The 16888-nt window shown below is 37.1% G+C and overlaps 1 protein-coding gene across 3 annotated transcripts in view; it reads right to left on the bottom strand.

Moving 5' to 3' along the window:
- The window catches only part of CSMD3 (CUB and Sushi multiple domains 3), a 699407-nt gene that overhangs the window by 11388 nt on the left and 671131 nt on the right, over window positions 1-16888 (bottom strand). For all 3 annotated transcript variants that reach the window (XM_009643918.2, XM_009643926.2, XM_035899525.1), the window contains 4 exons: window positions 11632-11743; window positions 10297-10476; window positions 3803-3868; window positions 1528-1686 (listed from right to left, as the gene is read on the bottom strand). In XM_009643918.2, the coding sequence (XP_009642213.1) occupies window positions 1528-1686; window positions 3803-3868; window positions 10297-10476; window positions 11632-11743 (517 nt within the window). The remainder of the gene's footprint in view (window positions 1-1527; window positions 1687-3802; window positions 3869-10296; window positions 10477-11631; window positions 11744-16888) is intronic.

The following is a 16888-nucleotide window of genomic DNA, read 5'->3' as shown; positions in this document are numbered from 1 at the left end:
TGACTGTATGCAGAATGAAAATGGACATTTGCAATCACTTTTGTGTCCAATTGAGGGAACCTTTTTATTTGCAGGAGGAGGTTGTTTGGGTGAGAAAACACAGCTTTTACTTTTACTAATCCTAAAAATATGAAATACTACATCCACTGCACCTAATACCCTCATAGAAATTAAATGGCTGAAACTAAACAAAAATCATATGATAGAATAAGTTCACACAGTCAAGACAAACATGGTTACCAGTCAGAAACTATTTTATAAACATTCAGTCCTTCTACGGACTCCCAAGTGTGAATTTTCAAAGGACACCTACAGAATACCTTCAGCAGACAAACCTAGTGACAAAAATCCACTATTCTACTAGATACTGTAAGAGCTCAAGAGAGACATGGATTGTTTGTCCCATTACATTCTTCCTGTAGACCATACCTCTCAGAAACTTATGGGCTGAACTTCCCCCTCTGCCCTTTTTTTTCCCAACAGGTTAATGTTCTGTCACTTCTGTCCTTGCTAACATGTCTGGGATAAAGAGTGATGTTAAAATACTTCAGAGAAAAGAGTACTTAAGTGATTAACAAGATTAAAACCATCAGTGCTCAGCCTATACATAACTGCAATTTTTATGCTTTTTCCGTCCTTGCAAAAAGTGTTGTAGAGAGCGTGAAGTTTCAGGAAACTAAGTTTTGAGTAATACAATTGATTTCAAATATTTCTTTTATGCTTATTCATGCCCCTGTGCTATAGCCTGCCACTCCTGTGGTGTGACAGACCCATTGTCTGTGTGGCTGAGATGTCTCAATTAAGGTACTCACAGAGTTTGAAAAGCAAACAAACACTATAAACACAAATATTTTAAGGTATTTTCGTTTGCTTGTTTGTCAAGCCATATCTGTAGTTTCTGCTGATGGTGCACAGTATAGAGAACTGTACATAATGTGCCAACATAACCATAGAAACAACGCTCTGTTTGGCAGGGACTGTGGAATATCATAAACCGTGATTACAATCAAAGGCTTCTCCTGAAACCACAGCATGAAGGGTAGCTACTTTTTTCAACTATGTCAGCTAGTCTAACAAGTGTCATCTCTCTTTGCTTTCCATGTTCATTAAGTATCTCTGCCTTGCTCGGTCAACACATATCAATCTTATCATATGCTTATTAGTCATTAATAGGCTATTTTAGGGAAATAGTACAATTAAGAAGTAAGAAAATCTAAGGAACAGTAATTTAAATTTATTTATAATATTTAAGGAAGAAACATGAGAATTAGGATGATTCTTTCTCTCCTCATTGACTATTAACTCCAAATATAATAAACACATGGGGAATTAAAAAAAGGGAGAGATGGAAAAGGTGGAAAAATCCCTACCTTTGAAAAGGAACTGAACTAGAATGTAAATTTCTGTGATAAGCTAAAAAGGTTTCCAGAAGATGTTAAAAGTTTAAGTGTTATGCATAAAGTTACAGGGAACCAATGTATATAAGGCAGAAAAGATTAAATGGAAAATGTTTTTCTTATCCCATACCTGATAGCAACAATTCCATGTTGCTGTTTGTAAGTGTGGCATTTACTCTTCCTGAAGTTGCATTGAAACTGGTGACTGTCAAAGTCATGGGCTGTTTCTTGCTTTTGTAATTGTAAGATCCTTTCCATATATAATTTTGGGCAAACACATCATCAGGAACTATGCAGACATCAAACATGTTTCAATACATTTTGCAATATTTACTATTTATGAAGTCAAACATTCAACAAAACATATGATAAATATTAACATTTTCTCTACCCTTTCTATTTTTAAGTCTGTTAGGCATAATCTTCACATATAAAGCACAGAAACCTGGCATGAACATTTATGAAAGAAATTTATTTGTACTGAAGAACACAACCACAACTGTACCTTCATTTGCTCCCTTCCTGAAATATGGACAAGTCCTAGAATTAAACCTACTTCACAAAATCTAATTTATCAATTGTACCCAAAAGACTGAAATTCTCTCACTATAGAATCTTTTCTATACCATCACAAACAGGCAGGGACATACAGCTAGAATTATTTTTTACTGAAATTAATATTGATTTAGATATCAGAATCTTTATAAACATATATAAATGACATAAAAATATTATAACCATCTTGTTTATTACCTAGTCAATTTTTCTAATGAAATATTTATGAAAGTTTTGTCCTGTCTTCAAATTCTTAAAAACATTATGAGCTTCACCAGAAGAAAAAAAAAGTCCCTTCATTTAAAATTAAAAAGAGATCATAAACTGCAGGGAGAATAAATATGCTAGATTTATACCTTTACATTTAATATTTATCATTATCCAACGGTATGATTATTAATTTAAGTTATGTTATTCCAGCAACAGTATGGTTAAAAAAAAGGTGTCACCTATCCAGTAAAAACAGAGACATGCAAATATTTAAAATCTTAACATGAGATACCATTTAAACAATTAAACTGAAGGTGACACAGGATGGTTTTACTACACTTTCCAAAGGAAATGTATCAAACTTAGCCCTATAACAAATAATCACTATTTAAAATCAGCACTTTCGTATTATTTGTAATCACTCACACTGAAGTTAAAGGTCTGTGTTAGTGTGTGCATTGGCATCTCATATCAGATAAACACAGAATACTTGTCCCTTTCTCTCTCAGGTTACACCAAAATTCAAGACTGGAATACCCTACAGTCTCCCTTCATGATTTATTTTATGGGTCACAAAGACAGGTTACCTTCCCCATGGAGGGTAAAAGAGGTTTCTTAATTTTTTAATTTGTATATGTAAGTGTATTTGTGCATATATTTTCTGACAAGTAAACACAGAAAAACAAAACACCTAGATACTGGGCCTGAAAACTGCAAGAATGGAAACTGCATGGTGCAAATAGTTTGATGCTGTTGATTTGTGATCTGCCTGAAATTTACTTCCCTACTTTCAGGAAAACTCAACTTTGTGTACTTTATTTGCAATTAATTGGGATTATACAAGAAGTTTCTGAATGAAAAGATTGATAATATGACTGCCATGCAGTACAGCATTGAGAAACACAGTTTTGAAGTAGTGCACGACCTGTTAAAAAAAAAAAAAAGCCCCCAAGTGCCCCCTATGTTAAGGAACTACTTTAAAGTCTTTATTCAGTACTGGTAGACAATTAATAGGGTTATAGTTAAAGGCTAATTTTAGTTAAGGAGACTTCTCTCTTCAAAAGGTCTCTTGAGTGGACAGAGAAAGGTTTCTCTTGGATCTAGTCAGGACACTCAAAGGTAGTCTTCTTTAGTAAGTCACTTAAAACTGCAGTTGACTTTAGCCAGAGTTAGGGAGGTAACCTTCTCTAGCCTAAAATTAGCTTTTTTGAAGGCTGAGTTGAAGCCTAAAACTGAATTATTTAGGTAAAGCAATTTAAATTAACAATATGTAAAAGAAGTGCAAGACTGTGAAACAAATTGTAAAACAACATTCCTTTAAATTATTTCTGGCCGAGTAATATAGTTTCTGGATGGTAAATTGCATAGGAACTTACACAGAACAGAGTGATTTCAGTGTAAGCAATAAAACTTTCATCACATAACAGGAATCATATATGCATATAAATAATACCATATAGTCTAGACGGACTTAAATATTGGTGAATAATTTAATTAATGTTGGGGGGTTTATGCTAATATAATGCTTAATCTAATACCCTTTATTAATTTCAAGCCATTCAGTGCAGTCTCACTAAATCGATCCTCAATGTCCTTTCTACAGAAATTTTTAAAAACAATGTATACCTCAAAGTACTTACCACTTAGTTTTGGACTTGGTGTTCCCAAAGCTGGTCTGGGGTCCTTCACTAATATTTTGGAACCAGCTGTTAGAAAGAAGGAACAACAAAAAAGTAAATCAGAAACTAGGAAAATAATTTCCATAGTGGAATTTATTTGTCACAAAGGATATAAGATGATGTGTCAAACTCAAATGCAAATGAGATTTCAGTCTGTATCAAGCCTTAGTATCACAGGAATTCACGTCCACTGATTTCTTCCGTTGCTGCAATTTCTTTTAAATCAGCCACCTAGATGCTACCATGACATTTGCAATACCCAGTGTAGGCTTTCACTTCAGAATCCACATTTCAGAATTCATAGTCCTGACTATGCACCTAATATGAGAGATGTCTTCTAATATGTCATCTAAGGCAAGTTATGTCATTTCAGTTGGGATTCACGCAAAACAGCACCGTCAATAGTGCTTTGACTAGAAGCAATATAACACCAAACAGTGAAGAGATACTTAACAAGGACATGTTCCCCTCCAGGACTTAATTATCTTCAAGAGTACTGAGTGAGACATTCTGTGTTCAAGACTGCAAACCAAAAGATGCATGCTTAATCTCTTAACAATGGGAGAGAAGGTAACTGTTTCTTTAAAGAATGGCAACAGAAGGAAAGAAACAAATGAGGCTGTCCACAGTACCTCCAACGGCTCAGGTGATCTGAGCACTGGAAGTTGGAGAATTTAATTTCTTCTCTGCTTAGAGCAAGAACTCTCCCACCACTGCAGACAATGAACTAAATACAACGGGACAGTGTCGTTTCTTGCAGCTGAATCTATTTTATTTTACAGAAACTAATTTGTATTCACTGGGCTATAAAGAAGACACAGATTTCTCTCTCCTGATGTAGAATGCTCTCATGCAGCACTAGGCTCCATTCTTTACTCTAATAGTTATTTCCATATTTTGGATTTTGGATTTTGGCTTTGTACTCAGGCCTTTTCTCTCTGATAGACAGACAAGAAAAGCAACTTCCTTCTGCCTAAGTGGAGTATTTTTCTGCATAAAAAGGAAACTTTATCAAGAAGCACTGAGTTTATTTTTCTTGAGAATAAATTTTAGCTTAATACAGAAGGCTTGCTCTTGGTATATAGATTAAAAGTGACAAGGAACAAAGGCAAGGTTTGGAATTCAACCTAAAATTATCATGCCCTGCTACTATTGATTGATCAATCTCTATTTCCTCTCTGTTTTGAAAGAAACCTACTGAACTTCACTGAGCATGGTTGTTGCAGATGGAGTGGGAGGGAAGCAAAGATATAGTTTATTGATATAAACCAGTGAGTTAACAAGGTTCAATGGTAAAGGCAACAGTGCTTTTAACAAGATTTAATGACAAGGTACGCTTGGTTATTTACTGCAGAGAGGACAGGATCAAAAAAAACTGTCAGGGAGACCCTCCTATAGAGTCATGAGGTTCAGAAAAGATCCCCTTTCTTTCTAAACTCCTTCCTCAGAGGGGAGTCTAGGTGCAGCTGGATCTAATCCTAGTCCCAGACTTGGTCAACAGTTTATGTCTAAAGGATTATGCATGCACAATTAATCCTTTATATCACTTAGCTAAGATTTCAAAGTTTAGCATGCTGTTAGCCACTTACTGAGAATCTGTTGCAGCAATGAATCTCAGCCTCGAGGAGTAACCTTGAGAGGCATCCCTGCTCAAGGGGACATCCTGGTGTGCAGCCTGCTGCTGTGCAGGAGAGCTCAAAGGGCACTTTGGCTGCTCACTATTTATGGGGGTAAGATGATTGACTCATAGACTTATTTGCATACCAACCACAGATTTTGGTTTCTTCACTGTGCTTAGTTGGGCACATTGCACAGTAGCCCATGGCTCTTATGGTGTGTCTCCACTGAATCCAGTTTGCACTGGATACACCCATCACGACCAGATGCATCTATCATGATCACCCCAGGTGGTTATCAGTTGAGCAGGGTTATGGGAAAAGGTCAGGTGTGGAGGAGGAGCACAAAGCCACAATGGTTGACCTGGAGAGCGTGCTTCAACAGCATATGTTTTATGACTACATCAAGCTCAGGCTAGAAATATCTGGATCATACTTTCCAAAGGGCTTTAGTATAAAAAGCTGCTGAGTCAATCAGCCTTGTCAAGGTGGATACACTTCTAGTCAAGTTCAGAACTGAGATTTTAAATACAAAATTGGATGTAAACACAAATTCTAAATACTACCCCAAACTGAAACAAGTTTTCTATTGAGTTTAATTTTCTAGGTCCAGATATTTGCTGAGTAGGACTTTCAAGATTGTAATTTTGTATTTGAAGGATCAAATTCTGGTTTAATTACCCTACAGATTCTTTTGGAACTCTCAACTTTAAATATTCTATTCCTTTTCATCCATTTCCAAATTATTTTTGTAAAGTTCACAATCACATGTGAACAACCTAACCTGGTGGTCTTCTCTTTTCCATAATAGAGAGATGTTTCATCCCTTTGTAATAGGTAAAATGGAAAATATTTAAGAGATATTTTACTTTATCTAATTAGACTTAATAATTTATAATATGTTTCTCATTCTTAGCTTTCTCCACTGCTAAAAATGAAGAAGAAAGACCTCTGATCCTAGAAATCTTGCATTTCTGTAACATTTTCTTGGCACATTGAGAAACTAAGTTATATGACAAGGTAGACAGAGTTATAAATTAATGCTTTTAAAAAAAATTCTCCTAAGTGTTTTTTAGTCTCTTAGACAGCTAAGACTACTTGTTTCAATATCATCAGATGAACATTCTTGGATCAAAATACAGCCCGTGAATCGTATTTGGCCTGCCATAGCACTTCCTGAGTACTGAACAAGTCATAAGCTTCCTGGCAGCTTGCTTTCTAATACTTTCCCAAAGCTCTGTTCTGTTTTTCCCCAGCACTTGCTTGGCATGTAATGCCAGGACACCTGCTTTTTAGTGATGCAAAATATTCATTTCTTATTTAGCTTCCAAGTAGCAGTGTTTGGTTATATAGCCTTTGAATGCCTCTGTAAGAGCCCTGGAGACAACCATATCTGAAATATTAGGTATCAGTAATCTGAAAGGCGTTTTAATGATCCATGAGACAGAATTCCAGACAGTTGCTATACATGAGGATGTTTCTAATCTCACACAAAAAACACCATTCTCACCATGATTTTGCCATAAGGTTTTTCATTCCCTGCCAAGAAAAAGTATGTAGTAAAAATTAGAAGTAAAATAAAATGTTGGATCATCAAGGTAAAAGTAGATACATTTTGTTTGCAAGTAGTATATTGTTGCTTATATACAAATATAAAGTAATATTAAACCCTATATATTAATTCCATGCAGTAATTCAGACATCTACTTTGACTTTAGGCATCCTTCTCCAATATTAGAATAGAATCATAGAATCATTTAAGTTGGAAAAGACCTTTGAGATCGAGTACAACTGTAAACCTAACACTGTCAAGTCCCACATCTACACTTTTTTAAAATACCTCCAGTGATGGAGACTCTACCACTTCCCTGGGTAGCCTCTTCCTATGCTTCCAATGTGAAGAATTTTTTCCTAGTATCCAATCTAAATCTTCCCTGGTACAACCTGAGCCCATTTCCTCTCGTCCTATCACTTGTTACATGGTAGAAGAGACAGACACCCACCTCACTACAACCTCCTTTCAGGTAGTTGTAGAGAGCAGTACAGGTCTCCCCTGAGCCTCCTTTTCTCCAGGTTAAACAACCCCACTTCCCTCAGCCACTCCTCATAAGACTTGTGCTCCAGACCCCTCACCAGCTTCATTACTCTTCTCTGGACACATGCCAGCACCTCAGTGTCTTTCTTGTAGCGAGGGGCCCAAAACTGGACACAGTATTTGAGGTGCGGCCTCACCAGTGCCAAGTACAGGGGGACAATCACTTCCCTAATCCTGCTGGCCACATTATTCCTGATACAAGCCAGGATGCCATTGGCCTTCTTGGCCACCTGGGCACACTGCTGGCTCATATTCAGCCAGCTGTCAACCAGCATCCCCAGGTCCTTTTCTGCTGGGCAGCTTTCCAGACATTCCTTCCCAAGCCTGTAACGTTGCATGGGGCTGTTGTGACCCAAGTGCAGAACCCAGCACTTAGCCTTGTTGAGTCTCATGCAGTTGGCCTCAGCTCATTGATCCAGCCTGTCCAGATCGCTCTGTAAAATCTTGCTATCCTCAAGCAGATCAACACTCCCACCCAACTTGGTGTCATCTGCAAACGTATTGAGGGTGCACTTGTCCAGATCATTGATAAAAGTGTTAAACAGAAGTTGCCCCATTATTGAGCCTTGGGAAACACCACTCGTGACCGGCCACTGACTGGATTTATCTCCATTCTTTTTGGAGTTAAATTAACTGCATGAACTTTACACAGCAAAGAGTACACCTGTCCAGGCCATGAGCAGCCAGTTTCTCCAGAAGGCTTTACTAAAGTCTAGGTAGACAACAGCCTTTCCCTCATCCACTAAGTGGGTCACCTGGTTATAAAAGGAGATTGGGTTAGTCAAGCAGGACCTGCCTTTGATAAACCCATGCTAACTGGGCCTGATCACCTGGTTGGCCTGTATGTGCCATGTGATGGCACTCAAGGTGATCTGCTCCATAACCTTCCCTGGCATCGAGGTCAGACTGACAGGCCTGTAGTTCCCTAAATCCTCTGTCTGGCCCTTTGTGTAGATGGGTGTTACATTTGCTAACCTGTTATCAACTGGGACCTCCCCAGTTAGCCAGGACTGATGGTAAATGATAGAAAGTGGTTTGGTGAGCACTTTGCCAGCTCTCTCATTATCCTTGAGTGTATCCCATACAGCCCCATGGACTTGTCCATGTCTAATTGGTGCAACAGGTGCTAAACATTTCCCCTTGAATTATGGGGGATTCTTTCTGCTCCCTGTCCCTGTCTTCTAGCTCAGGGGGCTGGGTACCCTGAGAATAATTGGTTTTACCATTGAAGTCTGAGGCAAAGAAGGCATTAAGTACCTCAGCTTTTTCCTTATCCTTTGTTACTATGCTTCCGTCTGCATCCAGTCAGGGGTGGAGCTTGTCCTTATCACTCCTTTTGTTGCTAATGTATTTATAGAAACATTTTTTATTGCCTTTTACAGCAGTAGTCTGATAAAGTTCTAGTTGAGTTTTGGCCCACCTAATTTCCTCACTGCATAACCTCACGACATCCTTGAAGTCCTCCTGAGTTGCCTGTCCCTTCTTCCAAAGGTCATAAACTCTCCTTTTTTTTTCCTGAGTTCCAGCCAAAGTTCTCTGCTCAGCCAGGCTGGTCTTCTCCCCTTCCAGCTCATCTTTCAGCACATGGGGACTGCCTGCTCCCATGCCTTTAAGATTTCCTTCTTGAAGAATGTCCAGCATTCCTGGTCTCTTTTGCCCTTCAGGACTGCTTCCCAAGGGACTCTGTCAGTCAGACTCCTAAACAGGCTTAAGTCCACCATCCAGAAGTCCAAGGTAGCAGTTCTGTTGACCCCCCTTCTTACTTCTCCAAGAATCGAAATCTCTATCATTTTGTGATTGCTATGCCCAAGATGGCCTTCAGCCACCACGTTACTCACAAGTCCTTCTGTTTGTAAACAACAGGTACAGAAGGGCACCTTCCCTAGTGCGCTCACTCACCAACTGTGTCAGGAAGTTGTCTTCCACACACTCCAGGAACCTCCTAGACTGTTTTCTCTCAGCTGTGTTTTATTTCCAGCAGACATCCGGTAAGTTGAAGTCCCCCATGGGAACAAGGGCTAGGAATTGTGAGACTTCTCCCAGCTGCTTATAGAATATTTCATCTGTCTCTTCTTCCAGGTTGGGTGGTCTATAACAGACCCTCAAAATGATACCTGCCTTGTTGGTCTTCCCCCTGATTTTTACCCATAAACACTCAACCCGATCATCACCATCATCAATCTCTAGACAGTCAAAACACTTCCTAACATACAGGGCTACCCCACCACCTCTCCATCCTTTCCTACCCCTTCTGAAATTTTTACAGGTATCCACTGCAGAACTCCAGTTGTGTGAGTCATCCCACCATACTTCCATGATGGCTATTATATCATAGTAGCATTGCAACTGTCATAGCTGTCTTGCAGCTGACACAATCTCTGTACATAAAGTTATTCTGGTCTAAGGTTAGTAGCTACATGCAAAAACATTGGGATTCTTACTCTGCTAAGCTTATGAGAACGTAGTCCACACCTGACTCAGTCAGAAGTCGAAAACCAGGTGTTACCCAATATTTGGCCTCCAGAATTATATCTGGAATTGACACTTCTGAGCATGCAAACGAAAGACAAGTACATGAAAGCATATGACCCATTAAACACAACTGAAAAAGGATTAGAGATATCCTCTTAGATGTTCTCCCTCTTGTTGTCCTTGCCATTCTGCCTTATCTTTTTAGACTGCAAGTAAAGAAAATTACTGAAATAGGATAAATGAGAGATGCAGTGGGAAACAGAAGACCTTACCTTCACAAACTGGAACTTTCCCAGTCCATGTGCCATCAGACCTACAGGCTCTATGCTCTGATCCTCCCACCAGGAAGAAGCCTGGCTGACAAGTGTAAATCAATGTATAACCAAGTGAGGGAAGATCCATTCCTGCAACATTAGCATGAGTTGGTGTTTCAGGTTGTTTACAGCTGTGAGCTACAAAGAAAAAATAAAATATCCTTCAGTCAAAATGGTGAAAATATTTCTGAAATAATAATCTCTACTGATTCTGACAGGTAATAATAAAGAAAAAAGAATCAATCAATATAACATACTCGTCTATAAATTACTGTCCTGAGCCTGTAAATGCACTCTTGAAAATGCACCTTTCAATTTCAAGGGACCAAGAACAAACTTAAATGTACTTGCATGACCAGAAGCAATTGCATATGCGAACACAAACAGCAAACATTACCACAGTTAAAAACAATCATGGCTCGTGACTTACATGACTTGTGATACCTGTGTAGCATTGAATAACAGTAAATAAATGGGTCATTTGAAAATACTATGAAAGGTCAAGGAGAAATTGTAGTTGAGGCAAGTTTTAAATATCAGGCAGAAAAGTGAATTACCATTCTTAATCTCCTGCAAAGTGTCTTAGATCTTTAACAAACACCAGAATCTGAGAATCCTGTGTTATCTAAGAACCTGCATACCTCCAAGAGCAGAGCTTTTCAATGCACTGAGCTACTGATCTGCTGTTTGCTTAGGGGCAATGCTAGTTGTAACTGAAACACTATTGTTTTCTTCTGTGGACAAGCTCTCCATATATTGAACTGATTCTATAATGTCAGATCTTATAAGGTGAGCCTATTTCCAGAAAAATACAGCTGGCTAGCTGAAAAAATAGCAAGATTAACCATCATGTTATACCTTCAGTAAACTAGCACTATTTACCACAGTGTAAAAGATCTATGAAATTAAATGCTACCTCCTGTACCCAAGTAAGAAGATTCTCTCCATTTTAGACTCAAAAATTTCCAATTACTAGCCCCTTTTCCCCCTTCTTAAAATACCCTTGCTCCTTAGTTGGGAAACATCTCAAACTCTTTACTAGGACTGAATGTAACTATATGCTTCAGTACAAGTTAGGGTTGTGAAGGGCTTTCCTCTTTTTTAATTCTATACACTATTGTAGAAAAATTCACACCAAAAAACCCACATTTCTAGCTGCTGTAAGCTAGTAATGCAAATTTGTATTAACTTTAATAAAACAATATAAATTATGTTAACTTTATAACAGTATTACTGTAACTAAATAGCCTATATTAAAAAAAAAGATAGAATAAAAATCTGTCATTTACATACGTATACATTCTGGCTGAATTCCACTCCATGTTAGATCAGGAAGGCAAGTTCTTGTTGTTGAGCCATGGAGAAGGTGTCCTTTTTCACACTGAAATTGAACAACATTTCCTACCTGTTGAAAAATAGAAAACGCAGTAATGTTGTTATGAGGAAATATCTGTTGTGGTTGGTTTGTTTGGTTTTTTTTCAAATTTGCTAGCAAATTCCTTCACATAATACAGGCTTGATAAATTACGATGCTCTTTCTGTAGAAAGTTGTCATGATTTAACCCCAGCTGGCAACTAAGCACCACACAGATGCTTGCTCACTCCCTCCCTCTCCAGTGGAATGGGAGGGGAGAATCAGAAAAAACAGTAAAACCCATGGGCTGAGATAAAGACAGTTTAATAAAACAGCAGAAGAAAAGAATAAAAATAAGAAATAAAAATAATGATGATAAAAGAATATACAAAACAAGTGATGCACAATGCATTCGCTCACCATCCGCTGACCGATGCCCAGCCAGTCCCCAAGCAGCGATTGCTGCCCTCCAGCCAAACTCCACCCAGTTTATATACTGAGCATGATGTCATATTTTATGGAATAGCCCTTTGGACAGTTTGGTTCAGCTGTCCTGGCTGTGCCCCCTCCCAGCTTCTTGTGCACCTGGCAGAGCAGGGGAAGCTGAAAAGTCCTTGACTCTGTGCAAGCACCGCTCAGCAGTAGCTAAAACATCAGGGTGTTATCAACGTTGTTCTCGTACTAAATCCAAAACACAACACTATAACATCTACTAGGAAGAAAATTAACTCTATCCCAGATGCAACCAGGACAAAAGTAAATCAATTTCACAGAGCATTTTGATACAAAAAAAAAATTTGCTTCATTCTGATGGAAATTGTTCTCTCCCCAGACTGACATCATCCGTGGAAGAGAATTGAAACCTCATGTTCTATGGTCTCTCTGGTGTGTTGCTTTGGGTCCAGAACAACTGAGGCACTGAATTTGGAAACCGAGCTTACTGTGGCTTCCTAGCTCTGGACTAAGGAGGTGCCAGTTAAGCAATCTTGCAGCAAACCAGAGAAAGCTGAGAGATGAAATGGATAATAGATTCTACTGAACCTTTGCTGAATTAGACCCTCTTTGTGGAATGCTGGATGAATTCACAAATTGTAATGAGAAATATTTCTTTAGAACAGTCAAGGCCTGGTCAAGAACAGTGTCTTATGCTTCAGAAATTATAATGTTCCTATAATATTTTAATTTTGGCTTTTGATGGCAAGAGATAAAAAAGAATCGTTCTTCATACCATGCAGATAACAGAAACTGGAACACAAGTACATTACAATTTACAATAGCAATTCTTCTGAGATTACTTTTTATTATTCTTATTATGGGTATGTGTTGCATAAAAAGGAAAGTAAAATTCTTTAGTCAGTTACAGTTTCTGCATAAACGTAACATAGAAAAATTTGTTCAGCATGTCCAGTCACAAACACATTGATGAAAATGCAAATAATTCTCAGTTTCCATCAAAAACAGGGAAATTAGATTATAAGTATATTATTCAGAGAGTAGTTTATTGCATTCAGTAAGTGGTTAACTCAAATATTAAGGTGCATAGATCACATCTACTGTTCTGCAGTGACCAGTATTAATGTATTTATCAATTCATGTTTAACCAAGGAGTTGAAAACTTTGAACTGTATGTGACAGCACATTTATGGTTCTGGTTTGGTTGGGTTTTTTTTCAATATTTTGTTTAAATGAATAACAATTCAAATTTATGCTCAAAGGTAAAATGTGGACTCTTTCACAATAGTTTAGTCCTGGGAAGCAGCATTTGACAACTACAAGTAGTCATTTGAAACTTTATAGTGCTATTCCATTTTAGCTCAAGCTTCTCATCAGAATGAAATTTAATAATAACGCATGAACTACAGATAGTAGCTCATCAACACAGTATGTGATTTAAAATTCGTCTCCCTTTTTTTTTTTCTCTTTACTGTGCTCACTGGACTATGTAATTACTTTTAAAAGATTCTGAAGAAAATACACTAAATCACTTTCACGATTAAGCACAAAATGGGAAAACACTAAAAATTTTAGAAGTTGCACCAAATAGAAGTACTTTTTTGTGTTGTAAAGAGCTTAGTAAGAACAACCACCACTGATATATTACTTTACATCAGATACTGGTGTTATGAAAGATTTGTTCATTTCAGTAATCTGACTTTATTGATGCAATGTCTATTCACAAGTATGGAAGAACACCTGCCTTATTTAAACTTTAGCTCTCAAAGAAGACAGTACTTCAATGCTGTCTTTAAAGCCAGGACACTTTCACACTTGCTCACACCAAAAAAAAATCCAACCAAACCCAAATCCAGCTTAAACGTTAAATGTAATTTCTTAAAATACATCTGAATAGGAACTTAATTTTCTTTCCACTTTATTCTTTCAAAGTTGACTCTGTGATCTTCCTGAATATAAAATATTTGAGAAAAAATACAATTATTTTGTGATGTGGAGTAGCTGGACATCATGGAAGTCAATGAGGTAAAGAGATTAGTTTCTTACTTATACTGATGTCTAATTCTAAACTGTAACTAAGTTAGAGATTCAAACTCTAGTAGTCAATAGCAACTCCAGAAGTAGTTATTGTATGGTTTTAACTGCTTAGTTACACTACCTCACTTATTTTCAATTAACATCTTATGTACTACATTATCCTTTTAGAAATAAAAGTATCTTCTTTTCAGAGTTTGACAGTTCTCATTATGTGATTATCTTTCATATATTAGCTCAACACTACTTAAATATAGGCAATGCTGAATTAATCAGATTACTGCAATCCTGAAATTTTCACGTACTTTTTAGTAAGATATTACCTAAACTAAATTTGTCATTGTATATAATCTCTTTAGAGGAATAAAAAGTCAATAGATTAAAAAAATGAATTCAGTATATTCAGTAAAAGGGCTTGAAAATCTTGTCCATAAATTCTTTAGACCTACAGGACTCAATGGTTAACAGTGAAAAAAGGAAGGAGGTATATTTTCTTATTTTTTTGTAACTTCTCTCTCTTCTTTAGCTGCCTATTCACGACTTTGGATTAGTTCTTTATGAACTGAGTCATCTGCTGGACAGATATATTGAAGGAAAACTGTTGACCTGAAGGACAGAACCAAGAAATGCATAGAAATTTTTTCTACTGTCTGCCCATCTTCACTGCATCTCTGCCTACCTTATGGGTTCACTTAAGCTTGGTTGCCTAAACATCAAAACAGTTCTTTAGTAATAGAAATGTATCAGTGAGTTGTGTATCAGTGTATTTCAAGCTGCCAAGTAAGTGGAAAGGTTGAGTTGTTAGCATTCCACAATTTAAAAAAAAAACCAACAAAACAAACAAATAAAAAATCCCACAGCAAACAAACACAACTCAAAACAAACCATTGTTGACATTGCAATCTGTTGTTCCAATACCAACTTTTCTATCCAAACCGGTATCTACTAGTGAAACCTTTTTCCTTATTTCCTCCTTTTGGCTGTCACCTGTATTATCCTTGTTAGGGAAATGCAACCTTTATATATTTAAGACCCAAAAGTAACATCAAAAAATACAATAGTTACTCAAGTGGTGAAGATGTTTTTAGAAGTACTGCCATGCTATTCAAGATACTGAATAAATAAAAAAAGCAATGAGCATCCCTACTCCTAAAAAACCCAAAATCTTAAAAGCAATATGTAATTATTAAAAACAAAACCATAAAAAGTAATTTTAAAATTACATTTGGGGAAGTCTATTTGCAATATTCTTGAGCCAGAGGCACCAGGTGGCGCTACAATATAGCCTTCTATGGTCTTATAACATTCCCAGTCTTGAGATATTCTAAATTGTTCAATTTTTTTGTTATACAGCTTGAATAGAAGCACTAGTGGGGAGAGCTAGGGAAGCAGCCAAAATATCTTTGTTCACTGTACTCTCTGGTTTTAGGGAAGAACTGCTCTACGTGCAACAGTGTTTGCATCCAATCTTGAAAAAAAAGGGTTTCCTTGTATACTGCTTGATCATCTCTGTTCCATAGCTGCTTTTTCCATAGTGTCAGTTATGGTTTGGATATTCCCAAAAATCAACATCACTAACTTTTCCTTTTGCTAAGAACTAAAGACCACATATTTGCTATTATCTAATAAGCGAAATAACAATCTGAGAAGAAAATGCTTAAATATCAAGCTGCATCCATTTATAGGATTTATCCTATAGAATAGGATAGTACTCTAGATACATTTTTTCACCAAAATAATATAATAATTATGTAGAATAAACATAAAAATAATAACAAATTATTATCCTTGTATTCCTTATAAGAATAGAAGATATTTCTAACTTTCATGAGTTACTCTATGATGAAGTTTTTCTTAGACTTCAGTTTATGAGAGAACACGAAGATACTCTAACAAGCTTCTCCATCCCCAGAATTCATGACAAAGGATTGAGAGACTAAGGGAATGTCGGTTATTTCTCTTCACTAATTTTTACTGTCATATTTTAAATGAATGAAAACACAACTCACTAAGTCTTTGTTGTATCTGTAGTTTCGCAGCCCAGTAATGCAGTATTGCCACTACTAGTAAGAGGCTATTGAGTTTTCAAGACCTCTGGGCAGAGGTTTGCCAGGCTTCCTTTGTCTGAAAGTGTCTGGAGCTGCCTGGAGTTTAGTTTTGTTTTGTTTTGTTTTGTTTTTAAACTTGGTTTAGCTGTAATGTGAAATTTTCTTATGATCAGGTGTCTATGACTAATTTTTATGCCCTTCTTTATCTTTGTATGATACAGTCACAACTTTATATCCTTAGTAGCAACAAGAAGCCATTATGTGCAGAATGAGCTATTTACTGCTAATGCGATGTGGTACAGAGAAATACAGGCCTGGCACTGCAATAATAACAAAGGTCTTGACAAATGGAGACACAGGATACTGTGAAGACAACAGATGTGGGTATGAAAAGCGGTGTGACACAGGCTTAGCACTGGAGATCCCGTTGCTATGAACAACTCACCCATAGTCTCTTAAAGAAATGTAAACCTGGACAGAATCAGGTTTCAGGGGTGAAAAAGAACAAGTATCTCACATAGGTGAAATGTGCCTTATAGAGTAGATTGAAATGCAATGAAGAGCTTCAGTGTGAATGGTTTAAAAGTATGTTAGAAACATTATAAGTAAGCCCAGGTGAATCAAGAATGGCAGAGACAACACCAAAAAAAAAAAAACCAAA

This window comes from Egretta garzetta, unplaced genomic scaffold (genome assembly GCF_000687185.1).
Source record: "Egretta garzetta isolate BGI_Z169 unplaced genomic scaffold, ASM68718v1 scaffold240, whole genome shotgun sequence".
In the NCBI taxonomy this organism is placed as follows: Eukaryota; Metazoa; Chordata; class Aves; order Pelecaniformes; family Ardeidae; genus Egretta; species Egretta garzetta.
Note: the sequence above shows the minus strand (reverse complement) of the source record. Positions and strands in the feature narration are given on the sequence as shown.